Source organism: Mizuhopecten yessoensis, unplaced genomic scaffold (assembly GCF_002113885.1).
Source record: "Mizuhopecten yessoensis strain PY_sf001 unplaced genomic scaffold, ASM211388v2 scaffold10921, whole genome shotgun sequence".
NCBI lineage: Eukaryota > Metazoa > Mollusca > Bivalvia > Pectinida > Pectinidae > Mizuhopecten > Mizuhopecten yessoensis.
The window spans coordinates 1180721-1205240 of NW_018408788.1; the positions used below are offsets into that span (position 1 = coordinate 1180721).

Consider the following 24520-nt stretch of genomic DNA (forward strand, 5'->3'; position numbering starts at 1 on the left):
ATCTATAAGTACCACCTATCTATAAGTAACACATATCTATAAATACAACTTATATATATGTACCACCTATCTATAAGTACCACATATCTATAAGTACTACCTATCTATAACTGCCACTTATATATAAATACCACCTATCTATAACTACCACCTATCTATAACTACCACTTACTTATATATAAATACCACCTATCTATAACTACCACCTATCTATAATATATATGTACCACCTATCTATAAGTACCACATATCTATAAGTACTACCTATCTATAACTGCCACTTATATATAAATACCACCTATCTATAACCACCACCTATCTATAACTACCACCTATCTATAAGTACTACCTATCTATAAGTACCACCTATCTATAAGTAACACATATCTATAAATACAACTTATATATATGTACCACCTATCTATAAGTACCACATATCTATAAGTACTCCCTATCTATAACTGCCACTTATATATAAATACCACCTGTCTATAACTACCACCTATCTATAACTACCACTTATATACAAGTACCACCTATCTATAAGTACCACCTATCTATATGTACCACCTATCTATAACTACGTCCTATCTATAAGTACCACCTATCTATAATTACCACATATCTATAACTACCACATATCCCACATATCTATAACTACCACATATCTATAACTACCACCTATCTATAAGTACCACATATCTATAACTACCACATATCTATAACTACCACCTATCTATAAGTACCACATATCTATAACTACCACCTTTCTATAACTACCACCTATCTATAAGTACCACCTATCTATAACCACCACCTATCTATAACTACCACCTATCTATAAGTACTTCCTATCTATAACTACCACCTATCTATAAGTACTTCCTATCTATAACTACCACCTATCTATAAGTACTTCCTATCTATAACTACCACCTATCTATAAGTACCACATATCTATAACTACCACCTATCTATAACTACCACTTATATACAAGTACCACCTATCTATAAGTACCACCTATCTATAACAACCACCTATCTATAACTACCAACTATCTATAACTACGTCCTATCTATAAGTACCACCTATCTATAATTACCACATATCTATAACTACCACATATCCCACATATCTATAACTACCACATATCTATAACTACCACCTATCTATAACTACCACCTTTCTATAACCACGTCCTATTTATAAGTACCACCTATCTATAAGTACCACCTATCTATAAGTACTACCTATCTATAACTACCACTTATATATAAGTACCACCTATCTATAAGTACCACCTATCTATAAGTACCACCTATCTATAACTACCACCTATCTATAACTACCACCTATCTATAAGTACCACCTATCTATAAGTACCACCTATCTATAAGTACCACCTATCTATAAGTACCACCTATCTATAAGTACCACCTATCTATAAGTACCACCTATCTATAAGTACCACCTATCTATAAGTACCACCTATCTATAAGTACCACCTATCTATAAGTACCACCTATCTATAAGTACCACCTATCTATAAGTACCACCTATCTATAAGTACCACCTATCTATAAGTACCACCTATCTATAAGTACCACCTATCTATAAGTACCACCTATCTATAAGTACCACCTATCTATAAGTACCACCTATCTATAAGTACCACCTATCTATAAGTACCACCTATCTATAAGTACCACCTATCTATAAGTACCACCTATCTATAAGTACCACCTATCTATAAGTACCACCTATCTATAAGTACCACCTATCTATAAGTACCACCTATCTATAAGTACCACCTATCTATAAGTACCACCTATCTATAAGTACCACCTATCTATAAGTACCACCTATCTATAAGTACCACCTATCTATAAGTACCACCTATCTATAAGTACCACCTATCTATAAGTACCACCTATCTATAAGTACCACCTATCTATAAGTACCACCTATCTATAAGTACCACCTATCTATAAGTACCACCTATCTATAAGTACCACCTATCTATAAGTACCACCTATCTATAAGTACCACCTATCTATAAGTACCACCTATCTATAAGTACCACCTATCTATAAGTACCACCTATCTATAAGTACCACCTATCTATAAGTACCACCTATCTATAAGTACCACCTATCTATAAGTACCACCTATCTATAAGTACCACCTATCTATAAGTACCACCTATCTATAAGTACCACCTATCTATAAGTACCACCTATCTATAAGTACCACCTATCTATAAGTACCACCTATCTATAAGTACCACCTATCTATAAGTACCACCTATCTATAAGTACCACCTATCTATAAGTACCACCTATCTATAAGTACCACCTATCTATAAGTACCACCTATCTATAAGTACCACCTATCTATAAGTACCACCTATCTATAAGTACCACCTATCTATAAGTACCACCTATCTATAAGTACCACCTATCTATAAGTACCACCTATCTATAAGTACCACCTATCTATAAGTACCACCTATCTATAAGTACCACCTATCTATAAGTACCACCTATCTATAAGTACCACCTATCTATAAGTACCACCTATCTATAAGTACCACCTATCTATAAGTACCACCTATCTATAAGTACCACCTATCTATAAGTACCACCTATCTATAAGTACCACCTATCTATAAGTACCACCTATCTATAAGTACCACCTATCTATAAGTACCACCTATCTATAAGTACCACCTATCTATAAGTACCACCTATCTATAAGTACCACCTATCTATAAGTACCACCTATCTATAAGTACCACCTATCTATAAGTACCACCTATCTATAAGTACCACCTATCTATAAGTACCACCTATCTATAAGTACCACCTATCTATAAGTACCACCTATCTATAAGTACCACCTATCTATAAGTACCACCTATCTATAAGTACCACCTATCTATAAGTACCACCTATCTATAAGTACCACCTATCTATAAGTACCACCTATCTATAAGTACCACCTATCTATAAGTACCACCTATCTATAAGTACCACCTATCTATAAGTACCACCTATCTATAAGTACCACCTATCTATAAGTACCACCTATCTATAAGTACCACCTATCTATAAGTACCACCTATCTATAAGTACCACCTATCTATAAGTACCACCTATCTATAAGTACCACCTATCTATAAGTACCACCTATCTATAAGTACCACCTATCTATAAGTACCACCTATCTATAAGTACCACCTATCTATAAGTACCACCTATCTATAAGTACCACCTATCTATAAGTACCACCTATCTATAAGTACCACCTATCTATAAGTACCACCTATCTATAAGTACCACCTATCTATAAGTACCACCTATCTATAACTACCACCTATCTATAACTACGTACTATCTATAAGTACCACCTATCTATAACTACCACCTATTTATAAGTACCAGCTATCTATAAGTACCACCTATCTATAAGTACCACCTATCTATAACTACCACCTATCTATAACTACCACCTATCTATAAGTACTACCTATCTATAACTACCACTTATATATAAGTACCACCTATCTATAAGTAATACCTATCTATAACTACCACATACTTATAAGTACCACCTATCTATAAGTACCACCTATCTATAAGTACCACCTATCTATAAGTACCACCTATCTATAAGTACCACCTATGTATAACTACCACCTATCTATAAGTACCATCTATCTATAACTACCACCTATTTATAAGTACCATCTATCTATAACTACCACCTATCTATAAATACCACCTATCTATAAGTACCACCTATCTATAAGTACCACCTATCTATCAGACCTACTATCTATAGGTACCACCTATCTATAAGTACCACCTTTCTATAGGTACCACCTATCTATAAGTACCACCTATCTATAACTATCATCTATCTATAACTGCCACCTTTCTAGAAATACCACCTTTCTTCAAATATCACCTTCTATAAATAACACGTTCCTTCAATTACTACCTTTCTACAAATATCACTTTCTATAAATAAAATGTCCTAGAAATACTACCTTTATACAAATATCACCTTTTATATCTAACCTTCTATGACAGTCGATCTAAACCCTTAAAACGTCTAATAGTACCATGAAAACACTTCAGTTATAAGGCCCAAACATAGCTTAGCCGTAACAAATCCTCATGTCCCGGTGTCTATGTCTACCATCTTTGATAGTAACTATCGTCTCCTGGATAACCGAACAGAAGTATATTGGGGGTTCGAGGGGCGGTCAGCCGTTTGAAGGGGGAATTGAGAGTCGGTTTGCACTGATTGACCTCTAGTTATTTACCTGTGACGTCATTTACATGTGATATCATTGACGAGGGTGGTATGGAAGGGTTGTCAGGCCTGCGCGAGCAGTAACACGGGGCTGTTAGATGTTGAGAGTGTTTTCAACACACCAGCTTATACATCGAGAGAGCATATTATAATATTCACACGCCATACCCTAGCACGTCATCGATTTTGATTTTGCATGACTGTAGAGTGTCCATTTGGACCACGGAATTAGATTGTTATCTACGTCCGTGTTTGGGCTGACAGGTTGGTTTTGATGACGTCATCGAGTTTTTTTTTACTAACGTTAGTGTACGATATCTAGCTTACCGGTTGGTTTTGACGACGTCTTCGAGTTTTTGCATGACTGTAGAGTGTGTATTTGGACTGACGGGTTGGTTTTGATGACGTCATCGAGTTTAAGCATAACTGTAGATTGTAATTTGGGCTGACATGTAACTGGAAGTGAAAAGTACAAACTAGTTAAACGGAATAGGAAAGACAGCAATACATCCGGAATTTCTTCAAACATATGGAGTTACTTCCCTTTACCGTCAATGATTTTGGCGAAAAAACCATTAAAAGGTGTTATTTTTTTCTAATTAATATAGTATTTACATGTACTCTTTATGAAATTAATGAAATTATTAATAAAAAAAAAATATTTTTCATCAAATTGAACGAGCCGATACGATGTATGGCTTTATATGGTGTTTTGGAGTCGTCCTGAATTTGGAGTCATCATTTGTGATGTTTTTCACTTGAGTTATTATATTTTTTAACCAAAACATTGTAGTGTTTTTAGTTTTATTAATATTTTTCTAACAAATTATGTTATTTTATCTTTATTAAATTATTTAATTGAAATTTTAACGAAAACCCCCCGATATTTTCATGCTCACCAAGCTGATACGCGTGTATCGCGTTGTTAGGTGTTTTGGCGTCGTCCTGTTTTTGGAGTCATCCTGTTTTTGGAGTCATCCTGCTTGGTATCATCCTGTTTTTGGAGAAATCCTGTTTTTTGAGTCATCCCGTTTTTTTGGAGTCATCCTGTTTTTGGAGTCATCCTAATATTTGGAGTCATCCTGATATTTGGAGTCATCCTGTATTGGTATCATCCTGTTTTTGGTGTCATCGTGTGTTTGGAGACATCCTGTTTTTGGAGTCATATCCTGTTTTTGGAGTCGTCCTGTTTTTGAAGTCATCCTGTTTTTGGAGTCATCCTGTTTTTGGAGTCATCCTGTTTTGAAGTCATCCTGTTTTTGGAGTCGTCCTGTTTTTGAAGTCATCCTGTTTTTGGAGTCATCGTGTTTTTGGAGTCATCCTGTTTTTGGAGTCATCCTGTTTTTGGAGTCATCCTAATATTTGAAGTCGTCCTGTTTTTGGAGTTATCCTTTTTGATGTGTTTTACTTTTGATGTGTTTTACTTTGTTTTACTGATTTTTCAAACAAATAAAGTATTTGTTATTTATTAATCGATATTTTAACGAAAAAATAGACATTATCATCAATTTGTTCATGCTGAACGAACTGATAAGCGTGTATTGTGTTTTTATGTGATTAGGAGCCGTCCTATTGTTGGACTCGTTCTGTTTTTTGGAGTCATCCTGTTTTTAGAGTCATCCTATTTTGGAGTCATCCTGTTTGGAATGCCCGGTCTATCTCGATTCCTATCACGTGTAATGTAATGATGACAGAAAATGGCTACTGGTCCCCCAGGTTGTTTACAATTTATTATGAAAACTGTAGATAACCCTTATTAAACAGGGTAATGCCGATGACCAATCGACACATTGTTGCCCGTTTCTATCTTTCAAGCTTTTTTCCTTTTTGTTTTCTCAATTGGTCAAATGGACATTCTTATCATAAACACATACAACGATCTTATCAAATAACACATCAGATTCTGAACGAAATTATCTACATAAATAGTGTAGGCATCAATTTCCGTTATATCAGACATGGCTATACCCTTTTCCCTTTGTCCGTCAGGTGTCATCTCCGTGGATATTTGCGGTGGTAGATCCGGGGTATGTCTTGGGTATGTCTAGAGGAGAATTGACTGGTTTACTGACCGTGTATGGAGTTTTGGGTCTGTAAAACAATGGTACATGTAACATAAGTAAAGTAATTACAAAAGTAAGGTTACATAAGTAAAAATGCCATTTCAAATCATAAAGTATTTTAAAAAAAGCAAGTACAATTAGCATAGTAAGGTAACATATATATATATATAAGTAAAAGTGACAAACTCTAACGCATGTTTCTGCTTGGTATGTCTGCTGACGGATCTTTCAGACTGATAACTCCTATCACATTCATTGCATTTTAAAAGATTAAAATTGTTGTTTCGAACCAGCCTCGTCTTATCCTAAAATTTGATAGACTGAGTATTCCAAAGCGATACACTTGTATAAATAACTTTTTAAGCTACACCAGTCGGGAATATCAAAACCATTTTTAGTCTCGTTTTCAAAATTACAGACACATTCCGTTTTTATTAATAACCATTCGCTTTGTTTGTTAATCTCCGAGGTGTCTCTATAGTGTAGATACACGACCCATTTGTACATTTTGTTTCAGGTTTCTTTATATATATCGAAGGTAATATAGCCCCAATAGATACCCAACCAGAGATAACCAAATTCTCTATTGTTTTAAGATATCGTTAAGTTATACAGAGCTACAGTTATCACCATTAATGACAGGATAATTTGTGAGAGATAAAAAATTGTATATCGTAATAGTCGTAGTCCATTTTGTTTCTCTTGAACTTGCTCCATATTTCCATGAGTAATTCATTGTTTTACGTGCTTTTTTTCAGCTGTCTTTCAGAGTAGACAGGGAAAAAAAGAGGATCCAGTCTTTTATTACTGTACACGTAAGTGTTTTCTTACTCAATAACAACATTTTATGTCATGTATCGTATGATCCCTGGAGTGGTGTTTATTCAACCCACAAATATGTATTGTCTGGTCACTGGCGAGGTGTAAATACATCCGTAAACCAAAACATCTCTGTTCTACTCGTATATATACTAGCGGAAAAAAGAAATTGTGCATACGGAGAATTAGTATAGAACATGTATTACCAACTGTATTTACATGAAAATTCACACACATGACCGAGTATGACACATACACACTATCCGTGTGTCATTGACAGTTTTCCCCGCGCAGTTTGCTCTCTATAGGCGTTGACCAGTTTGCACGTTTTTTTCGTCCAGCCATCCAATTCGACAATAAAAGTTTATTTTTCAACTGTTGGGTCACTCTGTTGAGACCAGTGAACAGTAAAAACAGCATTATAACGTTTTAATTTGTGATTAATGCTATGCCGAGGCTCAATGAAAATGACCGCCTCCGGATTATTGGTATGCTTCAAGCTGGTATGGACCAAGCCGTTGTCTCTACACGTTTTCATGTCCATCGAAACACAATCCAGGATTTGTTGAGACGACTTCAACAGTTTGGCCACGTCGGCAATCGACCTCGTGCGGGACGGGCACGTGTGACGTCACGTCAACAGGACAACCATATTCGGCTTGTCCATTTGAGAAATCGCTTCCAAACTGCAAGTTTGACTGCACGGACAATCCCTGGGTTGCTACCAATAAGCCCGAGAACTGTACGGAACCGATTGCGTGAACGAGCTATCCGTCCGCGATGTCCTTCAATCCGCCCAGTTCTTCTGCCACGTCATCGTGTAGCACGTCGGGACTTCTGCGATTTACTCGACGGGATTGGGCAGGAATTTTGTTTACGGACGAGTCGTGAGTCCACCTGGATAGTAGTGACGGCCGTTCCAGAGTGTATCGTCGCGTTGGAGAATGTTTCCGTGACGCGTGTGTGGTACAACGACGTTCTTTCGGCGGAGGCAGTGTAATGATTCAGGGCGGCATCACAGCCAACGGGAGAACGCCTCTGGTGGTTGTTAACGGGAATTTGAACGCGCTACGTTACCGTGACGAGATCCTCCGGACCCACGTCGTTCCATTCGTGCAAGGGCAGCAACGTCACATTACGCTACAGCAGGACAACGTCAGGCCACACACAGCTCGTGTCGCTATGGTCAGAACGTTGACGTGTTGCCCTGGCCTGCTGTATCCCCCGATCTGTCGCCCATTGAACACGTCTGGTATGAAATGAAGCGCAGATTACGGGCATTACCTAATCAACCGGTGACGTTGGCTGATTTGGCTGCAGTGTTGGTACAGATCTGGAATGCCATCCCACAAGCATTCTTGAACCGTCTGATAGGCTCCATGCATCGACGTTGCCAGGCTTGCATTCAGGCAAACGGTGGACATACGAGGTATTAACTTTGTGAACTCAGTATTGACCCCTGCTGTGTTTACGTCACTCCTGAGCGGAACTTATTGATTCCATAACGTGGTAAATGAAATGCAACTGTTAATAAATAACAAATAAATTGTCCTGAAAACCTTGTTGTTCTTCGTCATACACATTTATTTTTATTACACATTTTAGGCATGCACAGTTTCATTTTCCGCTAGTATACAATGGATAATAAATCAGTTAATCCTACATTCAAAAAATCTTGACATCGAGAATTGTATTAGGATTAAGTTTCATCAGTTAATAATAAAGGCTTAGTCTGTTTTGAAGCTATTTCTGATACTTAAAAAGTGTAGGCCACGAAAATTAAATATTATTTTGTGCCAATTAAGAAATGATGCAAGTGACTTGAATCATCATAAATGTATAGATCATCTTATCCCAGATCCAGTTTGTAGTTCATCTAGTGAAAATACTATTTTTTTCACTTGTCCTAATTACTCTGATTCTAGGTATTTAATTAATTAAATTCATGACCGCACTGCATTGGTTATTCTAATTCAACTCTGTTAACTTAAGGTGATATTACCCTGTCCGATGATATTAACTAATGTCCAATACTATATAAATGGTACTGAACGATTTAAGAGATTATAATATAATAATTGAATGATTAAAACCTACTGAAGACCTCTGTTATTGTACAGTCTTGATATTATGTATATCACTATGACATATATATGTAGTAACTTTGTAATGATGTAGATTACTTACTTAGGCTGAGTACACATCTTATATAGATGTATAGTATTTGTAAGGGTGTGTGTGACATGTAGGCATGTGGGTATGCAAGTCTGTATAAGCTTGAGTAGATGTTTACATATTTCATTATTATACAATGTACATTACCTGAAGTAACCATTCTACTCTCTGAATGTTTGTGTTATTCTACCATCAATGCTTTCATTCTAAAATCCATTTCTCTTTTTATATATACATGACTGAATATGATATCTATTATTTATTTTATTCACGTCTTGTATATATATGGTACCTATTGGAGAGGACTTATATAGGCTTGGCTGTTGTTCAATTCATTTGTTTTCTAAACAATAAATTTTGTTGAAATGAAAAAGCTGACAACGGGTGAACCAGTTGAGTATGGTTAAGGGAAAATTCGGGTAAGTTTTAAATACACTAGCGGAAAAAAGAAACAGTGCATGCCTAAAATGTGTTATAAAAATAAATGTGTATGACGTAGAACAACAAGGTTTTCAGGGACAATTTATTTGTTATTTATTAACAGTTGCATTCCATTTTCCACGTTCAGGAGTGAGCCTATCAGACGGTTCAAAAATGCTTGTGGGATGGCATTCCAGATCTGTACCAACGCTGCAGCCAAATCAGCCAACGTCACCGGTTGATTTGGTGATGCCGATAATCTGCGCTTCATTTCATCTCAGACGTGTTCAATGGGCGACTGATCGGGGGATACAGAAGGCCAGGGCAACTAGTCAACGTTCTGCTGGGCCGGAAAGTCCATAGCGACACGAGCTGTGTGTGGCCTGGCGTTGTCCTGCTGTAGCGTAATGTGACGTTGCTGCCCTTGCACGAATGGAACGACGTGGGTACGGAGGATCTCGTCACGGTAACGTAGCGCGTACAAATTCCCGTTAACAACCACCAGAGGCGTTCTCCCGTTGGCCGCCCCGAATCATAACACTGCCTCCGCCGAAAGAACGTCGTTGTACCACACACGCGTCACGGAAACGGCCGTCACTACTATCCAGGTTGACTCACGATTCGTCCGTAAACAAAATTCCTGCCCAATCCCGTCGAGTAAATCGCAGATGCCTTCTGCACCAGTCCCGACGTGCTACACGATGACGTGGCAGAAGAACTGGGTGGATTGCAGGACGTCGCGAACGGATAGCTCGTTCACGCAATCGGTTCCGTACAGTTCTCGGGCTTATTGGTAGCAACCCAGGGATTGTCCGTGCAGTCAAACTTGCAGTTTGGAAGCGATTTCTCAAATGAACAAGCCGAATATGGTTGTCCTGTTGACGTAACGTCACACGTTCCCGTCCCGCACAGGGTCGATCGCCGACGTGGCCAAACTGTTGATGTCGTCTCCACAAATCCCGGATTGTGTTTCGATGGACATGAAAACGTGTAGAGACAACGACTTGGCCCATACCAGCTTGAAGCATACCAATAATCCGGAGGCGGTCATTTTCATTGAGCCTCGGCATAACATTAATCACAAGTTAAAACGTTATAATGCTGTTTTTACTGTTCACTGGTCTCAACAGAGTGACCTAACAGTTGAAAAATAAACTTTTATTGTCGAATTGGATGGCTGGACGAGACAAATGTGCAAACTGGTCAACCCCTTTAGAAAGCAAACTGCACGGCGAAAACTGTCAATAACACACGGATAGTGTGTATGTGTCATACTCGGTCATGTGTGAATTTTTATGTATATACATGAATCATATTCAAATAACGAACGTCCCATTAAAGTAGTGATCGATGAATCTTTTAATATTCCTGCTACAATGAAACAAATGTCACAGGTACATCTCATTTGAAGTGAGACATCAATGAACATAAATTTAACAGTTTCTTATCAAGCCACACAAAGGAATACAACACATCAATTAAATAAATAAGTTTTTCTCATATTGTCAATACTGAAAAAGTGAATTTATTGTTTTCATCAGGATCAAAGACACAATTAAAAAATGTAAAAGCATCGACGTGCTTTGGACTCGGCATACTCATTAATTTATCCTGTATGTGTTTTTAAGTTCACGGAACGATGGTGAAACGGTTTCCTGTATGTAAGCCATGTGTACTGTGCAGGTATTTATGTTTTATCCTCCTGGATGTATAATTACGCACATTTCCAGGCACTAAGTGTATTGATAACTACACCCTTAAATACATGTAAGACTAGCTGGGTATAATAACTCCTCACGTCCCCCTAAAACATCGTGTCCACAATCTATAGATATTTCCCCAAGCGTAAGACGCACAGTATGTTACAAACAACACCCGTTGTAACGTTTACATTTACTCCTAAAACAGCGTGTTACGAACTACAAACTACACTCACACTCTGAAACTAGCTTTAATAGTAAGGGGATCGTGACATTTCAATGCCATCATACACGTGCATTCTGTGTTTAAACGAAACTAAGACATAGAGGGGGACCGTTAACATCACCTTCGAGTAAGACGGGGTTCCTGAAATGAGAGATTTCAATATACCAAGGGGACTTCAACATATCGGAGAAACGTCAATGTAGAAGAGAGACTCAAGAGAGATCACACCCGGAACAGAAGGGGGCATCACCTACCCCCAAGGGTGTTACAGAAGGGGATTTATATGGAGGCGTTTTTCGGACCTTAAACAGGGTTGTCGCATTATTTAGCCCATGCTAGATTCATTTCGATCTTGTCCGATCTGTCTAGCACCTTTACGTAAAGTTGACCGCAATTTGTACTCGTTTATGTAATCTTTAACGCGCAAGTAACCACCAGCATTTCAAATATTCTATTTTGTCGCTCTGTGTATTGCTATGGTGTTAACTCAGCCCTAGTTACCATCTGGAATCATTTCGCCCCCCCCCCCCCCCCCTCATTAGCACGGACTGTTTACGTACAAGGATTCCAACAATTTGCTTTCGTAGTACAGAAGCTATATCAAACCGAATGTCCATATAAGGGAATATATAAACAACGGTTCATGTCGTGTTACGGATGATGTTTAGTTATTCCAGCGTGACGTAAGGCCCACATTATCGTATTCAGTTAAAAGCAGTTAAAAGCAGGAAAACATGCCTGCCACCAATGATATCAAGCGTGACGTAATTATATATAAGGCACACATTATCGTTTTCAGTTAAAAGCAGTTAAAAGCAGGAAAACATGCCTGCCACCAATGATACTTAAACCAACCGATATTCCGGCGTGCAATGAAATAACGAACAGTATAACTGAAAATTCAGTTATCATGCTGACAGGAGATTAAAGGGCACCCTTCCGCAAAAACACCATAACAAATATTTGTTATAAGTAGGAAATGAAGTCTTTCCCTTTGTTTTGTTATTCTCCATTCTGTTGTCTGTTCGTATTTACGTTTATTTTCGAATGTTCCTTGCATATTGACTCAGTGATATGTGTTATTTTTATTGGTAAGGAATTATCAAACGAACAACGTTAACTGTGTAACCTGCGTTTGCTGACGTTTCAAACAAAGATATAAGAAGACAATAGGCTGATACATGCAATACTGACCTGCTCCTACTGATCCCGCCGGCCTGTACAGACCTAACTCTCTCACTCTGGCGTAATTGTTAAATTGCTAAAGAAGAGAAGCTACATGCTATATCCATATTAGAGGGATCTGTGGTTTCAATTCCAGAGACTGCTTTGGATTCAGGTAAGTTTCGAAGAGTTTGTTACTCAAGGACAATAATCATCATCGATATAAATTTCAAAAGAAGGACCAGGGCCCGTATTCATGAAACCATTCTCATGCTCAAGCACGGATTCTGTGCTCAAACCAGCTTTCTTGTGTCTCATTCAAATGATCAAAAAGTAAAATGTTAACATTAAAAACAGTATTCGGCTTTCAGTCTTTTAAATGTTTTCACATAAACATTAACAAAATAAGATATATATTTTTATTAATATATAAGCGGAAATAGAAATTTAACTTGAGTACAGAATCAATGCTTGAACATGAAAACGGTTTCATGAATACAGGCCCAGGTAATTGTCGCATCTCTTAATACCCGTTGCATACATTTCATATATGTAAATATAATACATGATTGGTGAGAAATTGTTTCACAGATGTATGTCACTGAAACAATCTTTTAGCCACATGGACAAGAATCATATCAACCAGACGAAATATTGGATGCCAAAAACCGTGCATATTATCATTTGTTATGCATGGCTTCTTGGTAGTGGTTCGTGGTCGCTTCCCGTATGTTTTCGTGTCCCGTTAGCTATTGTGGTTCTGTTGACGGTAGTGTTGACATTGTGTTTTATGTTTGTTTTAATTTACCATGACCATATATTTAACGTTGATTATCATCCATAACTAGTGCCACAAACACAGTGCGTGGCCCATAAAAGAAACAAAAAGTGATTCTGAACAGGTCTTCTTCAGTAGTTAACAGTGGCCGTGTTTATTTTGGAGAAAATGTAAAATGATGAATGTCTACAGAGACGAAAGCGCTAGGGAACTGCTAAAAATACCTTTGTTTTTCGTTTTTATATATTTACCCTCTCAATGATATTTGGTGTTTTTGGTATATAGTCATTGAATATAATACAAAAACAATGTTGAAATCTCTGTGGCTATAAAACAAAACGAAAATTGCAAACAAACACCTAAAGGCAAATGAATACTGCCTTTCGCTGTTACAAAGCTCTTCGGGAGAATCGTATATAATAGGTGTACGTACAAATTATAACTACTAATAAATAAATTAATAAATTAATAATCAATAATGTCACCTGGCTAAAAGCGGCGTGCGCATCATTGGAAGACTCTTTACGATGCATCATTAATTCTGTCATAAGTAGGTGTATACAGCTGCGGGTAGAAGTCTCCCGGTTTATACATTGTGCATTTGGACAATTTGAAAATTACACCGTTCAATACGTTTTCACGACGAAATATTTATGTTTAGGTAAGGAGACTGACGGAACACGATTGGATGAGAAAAGGATATACAATACAGAAGACATTTAAGGATTCTTCTTAACAACGCCGAATACATCATGGACATCTTTGTCTTCGAGTGGCTCAAGACATTACAGATTCTGACTTATGTTGCTCTCTCCGGTAAGTTTCAGGAAAACAGTTTACAATAATAAAAACGTTAGCAACGTTCTGGTACACCGCTCATGATGTTGATTCATTTTAGATAAGTTTTCTATGGTGGCATATTTCTGGGAAGTCGGCAATAATCTACTAGGATGTCGACATAAATAAGTCCTAAGTGGCAAGTCCTAAGTGGCAAGTCGATATCACACCCGAGCATTAAACGATACAAAGCCGAGTTATCCACTTGCGAGATAATTATCTAGGCAAAATTATCTCGACAAATGTGATAATATCTCGACATAATTTAATAGTTATGTCGACATCTTCTCAGATTATGTCGAGATCTTCTCAGATTATGTCGACATCTTTCAATAATTATGTCGACATACGTAACTCGTAAGTCACAAGTGGATGGCAGAAATATGCCACCATAGTTTTCCTCAAATGTAAATGGGGTGTGTTTTCTGTGACCTACACATGTCAAATACGAGACGCTTGGAAAAATAAAGTTTGCGTTCTGGCAATCCATTGGTCTTAAGTGAAAAAAAAATGTCTTTTTTGTTTTAATGTTTAATGGTTACAGGTGTCGTTGATTGCACTATATTAACATCTGTGCTGTAACCCACTTGATGAATATAACCAGCAAAAATGCATTTTATTTGAGTATGAAAGCAAAACTCTCGTAATGTAACACGTGGTTTATTTATTACGTCAGAAATTAACCTTGTCTTGTCGCTTCGCTACGGTTAATTATTGGCGCCAATTTGATCTAGATAGGACTGTTTCGACAATGTCGTTTCAATGACGACGTATACAAAACACAGTAAATAAATTCATTATCGAAGAACAAATAAATAAATTTAAACAATTGTTCTATAGTAAATATGTAAGTATATTGATTGTACGGCGTTTTTTAAATTTTGCATGCCGGCATGAACGCAAATCTGTTTCATCGATATTGCATGAAGCCCGCTCTCTGTATTTTAAGACGTAGTAGAGATATACAGGCGATATCACTCATAATTAAACACTAATAAATGAACCAGAACCGGAACTCGGATTGTCATCTTAAGTCATTGTTGTAATTGTTCAAGCTACAGTCTGGAAATAGGCGACAGCCAAATACTTCACGTGAAATGTGTTGAAATATTCATGCAATGATACCGTATACGGTGATAAGCCGGTTTCGTAGTGTTGTCATTGACTACCATTCAAAACACCAAATGTTGTTTCGTAGTCATTGACAACTGTTCAAAATACCAGGAGAAGACGTATATTTTACAATGCCAAACATTTAAAATTGCGAGTAGAAATAAAAATATTTATAAGACAACCAGGTACTTTGGTGAAATGTATTAAAATATTCATGCAAGTAAACAGTTGATGTAACGGTCTCGTATTCGCTCGCAACTGTTTCTGGTACAAGAAATCAAAGTTCAATTTGCAGTGCCATATCTTGAAATCCGATTCAGGATTTGAATGTTCTGGTCAAGGTCTCCGACATTTTATTACATGATTATTTATCTAAAAATTAAATAGCCACCGCACAGCACAGCATCAATTGTACTGGCCGTCAGTTTTATCGACATTCATCAACATACATAGCTTGCATAATGACATTCATAGCTTGAGATAGCATTAAGATCTCTTACATTTATAAGCAAAATTGAATATAGTGGCTAATGCTATTTCACTTGATCTGTTCCTCAGAGAGCTTGACAAGCCGAAACCTCTATAATGTAGCGTTGAACAGGGCAACAGCTCAGTCAACAACATTTTCGAACAATGGATATGAAGGGTCATCCTCGCACGCGGTAGATGGCGTTCTTGACCCTGTTTGGGGACACAGATCATGCGCATCTACAAAGTACTTGCCCGACGAAAGTTGGTGGCAGGTGGATTTAGGCAGGAGCTACAACGTATCTAATGTAACAATCCAGAATAGGCTGGAGCATCGTAAGTATACATTGTATGTATGCAGTGAATCTTTAAAAGATATAACCAATATTCGTCACTTTTACTTTTTAGGTGGACGTATGTCTTTTACCTTTGCGTTTGGCTTATGCCATTTCCTTTAACATGTTTAATCGCAATTTTATTGGTCCCTATGATCTCGTCTGTGATAATGGGCCGTTAAATTGTAATACATACTAACCATCATAACTGTTTTGTTTGTTGGATTCACCAGCATAAACAAATCAGATCGAACACGCCACTGCTAGGCATCTTTAATGACGGGCTTAATACTCGTTCTACAAACATGCGTAGTATAAACCGGAACCATGCGGTATCGTTAAGGAGTGACTACATTCGGGATAATAATACGGATAGAGGCTAGTCTATACATAATAATAACCATCAACAGTATTTAATATCAATCTGCGCAAACAGTTTCGTTATAATTACATTTGATTGTTAGTAATGTTTATTTGTTCATTTTAGCTGACTTCCTATTCAATTTCAAAATAGAAATTGCTGAAGATTTCCTACAAGCAACCACTGAAATTATTAGAACACAGCTTTGCAACACTCACCGTTTAGGTGGTATAGGAGCGGGGGAACTGAAGACCTTTCAATGTCCTGACAACACATTGGGACGCTATGTGAGGATTACAAGGAATGCACAACAACAAAATCGTCCACTAACACTGTGTGAAGTTATAGTAGAAGGTAATTATTTAATCTAAGAGATTTTAAGTCGTATTTATTTCGTGTATAGGTACGTTGAACATAACCCGTTTTATTTGCTGTTTGTCTGACCATAATTGATTCTATATATAAATGCACATATTATTTAAAAAAATGTATTAAGGGATACAAGGCAGGTAGTACTGTAATATATTCAACAAAGCATCAACGCTATAGACGATTATATATGGTCCTAATACACTTACCAGTGAGGGCTGATCAGTGCACAAACCTCGACCTAGCTGTCAATAAGACGGCTACCCAATCGTCCACTCACATCACTGATACTACCTACGGACACGCTTGGCGATCTGTGGACGGAAACCTTGCACCAAACATGTATGAAAATCATTCCTGCTCGCATGTAAATGGCACCGGATATCAATGGTGGCAGGTAGACCTGGGAAAACTCTATCATATCAAGCAAGTGTCCATCCAAAACCGAGAACTAATAGGTAATAAGTTGACATACTCTAAACAGTTGTATTTTCCTCCCTTAAATTTCTCTGACCTCTTAGACTTTTGAATGAACAATGCGCGAATAAAATCATTCCCTTTTCCTTATAATACAAATATCTAATAAGATGACCAAGTGTATTACATGTTAAAAATAATAAATTAATGAAATAACAAGTCAGAATGATGGGCGTATTATATAACATGTCAAAAATAGTACGTGTCTTTAAATATGTAGGCATTCATTTTTTTCAAACATGCTAGAATTAACCGATTTGAAATAAAAACATGCCAAAATTTAAAACTGTACCGTGTAAGAGACCACCATTACCAGAAAACAAAGACGGCCGAAAAAGTGAAGGTCACACAATCAAGATCATTTTGTACTGCTCTGTAATCTGATATTGAAGTGATAATTTGTTTTGTTAGAATACTTTGATTATTAGGTGAATTTAAAACATTCATAGTAAATTAATTAACTTTATTATTAATATAAGGCTAACATGCCGGCCGCCAATGGAGAGAATTGATATAGCCGTGCCTGTTATTTAATCCAACTGTTCAATATATGCCTATTCAATTTGTTAAAATGAAAAAAAACCTTCTCGTTTCAGGCTCGAGAATGAATAATTTTACAGTAGAGGTATCCAACACATACCAAACTGACAGGTACAACCCGGATGTTAGACTGTGTTACAACTACACCGGGCCACCTATCCCCGGTAGCACGCTTAAAAGCCTGACATGTCCAAATAATTTGATTGGACGCTACGTTAGGGTTTCTAAGATCGTCCACGCAATGTCGGAGGATCCTCTACATTTCTGTGAAGTTATTGTGGAAGGTATGTTTGCTTATTAGTTAGGGTACGAAAACATTTGGTTTAATGAATTCGTCATTTCACAGAAATTCCTTCAAATGAAATTGATATTGCGTAAGAATATGACAAGTACGCCAATAATTAACGACCCAAATCAATTAATATCTGGTAAAAGTTGTTTCCGGAAATATTAAAAAAAAGTGAAGATCAAGATTATGCGACCTTACAGTAATCCTGTACAGTAAAACCTCTCTACACTGCCACCATTTGTTCATAGGTTTTTTGGCAGTATAAAGAGGTCTGACAATATATCGAGAGCGACATTTAAAGGAATGTTAAGAACAAGAGAAAAAACCATTGACAAGTTGTTAGCAGTAAGTGATGGCAGAGGAAACGAGAGGCACTGCATCGAGTTTTAACTGTAGTTTCAGAAGGATTCATCATAACTCTGTTGTTGGATTCCTAAATGAAATGCAGTGATCCCTTCGTAGGATAAATAAACGAAATAGAAAAGATAACTATGACAACATGTAATGTGGTGTACGTTGTTCAGAGGTTTACATGTTTGGTCCATATTTTAATGACGTCGAAATAAAAAAGGGACAGCAACTCTTTTTAATATGATTTAATAGGTTACACGATGGACGCAGGCGATTGTCCATATCATATAAAAAACAATTTAATTTAAAAACACCTATGCTCTAACAATACACATTGCAATCAAATAAAGCTTTACGCTTGACATAGAAATATGAAGATCGGGTAAAGGAAAACACGTTAACTGAGAATATATGAAATATATATAATGTTGATTGTACGACCCTGCATCGTTCATTATTATAAGTCGTCAAACCTGTCCATGTCACGACGTTCCGAATGTTTCCGTTTGACTAACACAATTGTTAACTATAAAAAAACTACCTTCCCACATCAAAATGCTGTTTATTTAAAATGTTGGAAGGATATAAATGACAAAAATATCATGAGCGGAAGACGCTTAAGCTTGGATAAGAACAAATATATTTTAGTGGTAGGTGTTTTGGAAATGTCTACAAATTAAAAAGACCACTGCCAACTCAGTCACAATTTCAAAAAGGTTTACGAGCCACCGATTATGATAAAGCAATATTTTCCCATAATCTATACCTCAAACTAATTGATGTTTGAAAGCAAACAAACATCTGTATCATCGAAAGTTTTATTCTTATTTGAGAATAGTTAACAGCATTTATGACACATCGATGTAATATATATAAAGCATATTCAACATAAAGTAATAGGTCCAATTTTTCTTGAACATTTAGGCGGAGATCCATCTTGTATTGGTTTTACAACTGCTGAAGCCGTATCTGCTGCAACCGACCTCGAGCCAGCAACAACCCAAGTCAAGATAACAACACAGTCGGAGGTTCAAAGCACAGAAGTCCAGTCTACAACTACGGAAGCAGAATTTACTAAAACTGAAGTCGAGCCGACCACAACCGGACTAAAGGTAACCACACAGTCTGAGACGCAGACCAGTGGTGTTCAGCATGCCACAACAGATCTCCAAACATTAGAAACAACAGCACACATCCTTGAAACAAGCAGTCAAGTGTCAACCTTGCCTACCGAACTATGTCCCTGCAGATGCAAGAATAGTCTAGCATTACAAAAGTATTACAACCAGACAGTTGAGGTCCTGGTAGAGAAACTCAGAGAAAAGCTGATGGTTGACAAGAAACAGACAAGCTCTTATACTCGGACGCTTGTGAGTGTTGATGACGGTAAGACCTCATCCAGTAGCATTGGATACGCAGCGGCCATCCTTCTGGTGGGCATGGGACTGACCATCGTCGTACCTGACGTGATCACTCTGGTGATCTATCTAAAAAACAAATGAATATGCTCGCCAGTGGATGAGTTTGAGCTCTGCCAAGAACACGGAATGGTCAGTCTGTTGAAAAATACTAAAATAACACAAATAAACACGTTCGTCAATAGGTGATTTTGAACACTACCAAGAACACGGATTGGTATGTCTGGCGACCCTTATAAAAACAAATAAACATGTTCGCCAGCGGATGTCTTCGACCTCTACCAAGAACACGTATTTGTCAATCTGGTGACCTATATAACAAACAAACATGTTCCTCGGTGGATAAGTTCGAGCTCTGCCAGTAACTGGGATTGGTCAGTCGGATACTAAAATAACACTGATAAACCTGTTTGTCAATGGGTGAGTTCAAGCTTTACCGAGAACACTGATTGGTTAATCTAATGACCTATATAAAAACAAAAATGTTCGCCAGTGAATGAGTTCAAGCTCTGCCAAGTACACGTATTTCGTCAGTCTGGTGACCTATATAACAAACAAAACAACATGTTCGTCAGTTGATATGTTCAAACTCTACCAGTTACACGACAACGGTGTAGTTGTTAACAAGTGGTTGGTGTGAACGCTTGTTGATTTAAGAAACGTGATTATGTAAATAATTGTAGGACATGGGGAAATACTTATTTGTGACGATCGAGACAATATTGAGTCGCACACTACACGTGTCAATCCTCAATTCTATGAAAAAAGACGAGGTATATCATATTGCATCACACGTGGTGTTGGTAAAGTTTGTTTCATTTGTTAAAAGAAAACTAAGAAAGGGTTTGTTATTTCTTTTGTCCCTTTGTCGGAAGTACTGCTAATATTTTTGTGTATAATGATACTAAAAGACATTTAGATGAAATAACAATACTAATTGTCACATATCTCTTTACTTGACAGTGTATCATAAACATCTATTAAATTCCGTTCCCTCCAGATCATAGATATCATTACTATTAACGTATTCGTGTATTATGTATTAATGGCGCAAGCACTGTCATTGAAGGTTGTAGAAATGAGCAAACGACATACATAAAAAAGATACATTTAAGTGAAAGAACGTCTTAGGAAAAAAGGCAGATGACAAAAAGATGAAGATTCCAATGATTGTAATAGGTGCAGCACACAAGTTTGGTTCCTTCAATGTCCCAAACAAGACAGCACTGGCAAAGACTTGCGACTCTGCAGTAGGTGTATGGTAGTCGACACATACGAGTATGCAGTGTGTTACATACCGTCTATTATTTGCTGATGTGTAGAGAACAAAAACTATTGTATACGTCATTAGTTGTCGGGTACTCTATGCACGATAATACACCTTTAGATTATTTCTCCGACAATGATTTCGTTATTTGGTGTTAGAAAGGAGGGAAATGTCTCCACATGTTCAGCTCATTTTGTTTAGCGTTTTCTCAATGAACGAAACATAATGACTTGCTGACCGTCTGAGGAGAATCATGTTGAGTGCCCCGAAGCATAAAAACAGAATAATGTTATCAACTCTTAGATATGTTACGTTACCAAATAGAAGAGCCGTTTAGGTTTAGTGAACAAACAGGTTACGCGACATGTGCATTGGTTATTTGTAGGAAGGCCTCAAGGCAGTTGTCAATTTTAAAATGAATTTGGATTTTATTACCAAACAAGGTAGACTTGTAATTTATAATTATTTTATTGTTTCAAATTTTAACTACTGTCTTGCACTCTTGTTCCATGAAGAGTGTCAGAAAGTTAGAAATACAAGAAATAGCTTTATGGTTTATACATAATGATCACAACTCGTCCTTCAAGCACTTGCTGACTATTACCAAGAGCGATAGGCTACATGTAAGACGTCTGAAGGATATGGGTAGCGCGGTTTTTAAAATTATAAACAAAATGTCTCCTGAATATACTCATAACCTTGTAAATATTCAGATGTCTAACAATGACTTCAGGAAAGAAAATACTGCAGATGTGCCTAGGGTCAACACTGTGAAGTAATGTATGGACAACAAGCATTTGCTTTTGAGGCCGCCCGGGTGTGGAACAGTCTCCCAAATGACTTTCGAAAAGTTGAAAACTTCAAAGAATTCAGGAGGTTGGTCCATGCCAGTGATGGCCCCATCTTCCTTTGCAATGTCTGTAAACATTAATAATTCATGTTGTGCCCTGGTTACCTCTGCTACCTGACATTTTGAATTTTATATTTAATTGTTGTTTTATGTAATTATATATATATATATTAATCCTATTCCATATTCTTGTAGCATTTTATTCTTATTTCGATTCAAGACATTTCTAAACTATATTATTTTACATATCTTGACAAATTTTGTAAATTGATTTCAGTATCATTTTTTAATTTCACACTAAATTAGTGTATATTCTGTCAATTTTTACTCTTTGCTTTATCAGCAATGTATGTATATTCCACATGATAGTGCTTTAATCCTGAGTCCTAAGTAATTCTTGATTGATGTACAAGTATTCAATATCAAATATTCTTTTATTTACTTATTATTGTTATTTTTCATATGTTTGTCGCAATAATAGCTCTCAAGTGCTAATGTTCTTTGTTTACATGTATGCGATTTTAAACAAAGTTTCTTGTATCGTGTTGTTTATACTTGGTTTGTACAAATGTATATAGAATTTTATTTACTTTTTAAATTGTTTTCCATGACAGTTTTGGGTGAGATAGAACATTATGATTATTGTTGATTATTGTTAATATTTCATATTTTACTAGGTATTTTGCACATTTATATTTAGAATTGATATTTTAAACTTTAACACATAAATTGCACAAAAAATTCAATCGGACACGTAAATATGTAAATGCTGTACTGTCGGTTTGTTTGTTTTTGTAGTGTTTAACGGTTCATCAATAATGAGTCATTTTGGACCAAACAACACTGTTCAGATAGACATTCACGAAAATACACCAAAATAAAACAGAAAAGGTTAAAATATGTAAAGGATGTAAGAATACATCAAACTAAAACAGAATAGGTTAAAATATGTAAAGGATGTAGGAATACATCAAACTAAAACAAAATAGGTTAAAATATGTAAAGGATGTAAGAATATATCAAACTAAAACAGAATAGGTTAAAATATGTAAAGGATGTAATAATACACCAAACTAAAACAGAATAGGTTAAAATATGTAATGGATGTAAAAATACATCAACTAAGACAGAATAGGTTAAAATATGTAAAGGATGTAAGAATACATCAAACGAAAACAGAATAGGTTGAAATATGTAAAGGATGTAATAATATACCAACCTAAAACAGAATCGGTTGAAATATGTAAAGGATGTAAGAATACATCAAACTAACACAGAATAGGTTAGAATATGTAAAGGATGTAAAAATATATCAAACTAAAACAGAATAGGTTAAAATATTTAATGGATGTAAGAATACATCAAACGAAAACAGAATAGGTTAAAATATGTAAAGGATGTAAAAATTCACCAAACTAAAACAGAATAGGTTAAAATATATAAAGGATGTAAAAATACATCAAACTAAAACAGAATAGATTAAAACATGTAAAGGATGTAAGAATACATCAAACTAAAACAGAATAGGTTAAAATGTGTAAAAGATGTAAAAATACATAAAACAAAAACAAAATAGGTTAAAATATGTAAAGGATGTAAAAATACATCAAACTAAAACAGAATAGGTTAAAATATGTAAGGATGTAAGAATTCATCAAACTAAAACAGAATAGGCTAAAACATGTAAAGGATGTAAAAATGCATCAAACTAAAACAGAATAGGTTAAAATATGTAAAGGATGTAAAAAAATACATAAAAAAACNCTAAAACAGAATAGGTTAAAATATGTAAAGGATGTAAGAATACATCAAACTAAAACAGAATAAGTTAAAATATGTAAAGGATGTAAGAATACATCACCCTAAAATAGAATAGGTTAAAATATGTAAAGGATGTAAGAATACATCAAACTAAAACAGAATAGGGAAAAATATGTAAAGGATGTAAGAATGTATCAAACTAAAACAGAATAGGTTAAAATATGTAAAGGATGTAAGAATACATCAAACTAAAACAGAATGGGTTAAATATGTAAAGGATGTAAAAATACATCAAACTAAAACAGAACAGGCTTAAATATGTAAAGGATGTAAAAAAACATCAAACTAAAACAGAATAGGTTAAAATATGTATAGGATGTAAGAATACATCAAACTAAAACAGAATAGCTTAAAATAT

At 36.1% G+C, this 24520-nt stretch overlaps 1 protein-coding gene across 1 annotated transcript; it reads left to right on the forward strand.

The window, feature by feature from the left end:
* Window positions 1–14418: 14418 nt before the first annotated feature.
* On the forward strand, window positions 14419–20308 carry LOC110463686. Its single transcript, XM_021518485.1, has 6 exons — window positions 14419–14482; window positions 16175–16420; window positions 16907–17134; window positions 17362–17607; window positions 18223–18450; window positions 19731–20308. The coding sequence occupies exons 1-6, from the start codon at window positions 14419–14421 to the stop codon at window positions 20306–20308; spliced, it is 1590 nt and encodes a 529-aa protein (XP_021374160.1).
* Window positions 20309–24520: the final 4212 nt, after the last annotated feature.

Coding starts and splice junctions, on each gene's coding strand:
- LOC110463686 (XM_021518485.1), top strand. CDS start 14,419: ATGGACATCTTTGTCTTCGAGTGGCTCAAGACATTACAGATTCTGACT. Junction 16,421..16,906: donor CCAGAATAGGCTGGAGCATC/GTAAGTATACAT, acceptor TGTTCATTTTAG/CTGACTTCCTATTCAATTTC. Junction 18,451..19,730: donor CTGTGAAGTTATTGTGGAAG/GTATGTTTGCTT, acceptor TTGAACATTTAG/GCGGAGATCCATCTTGTATT.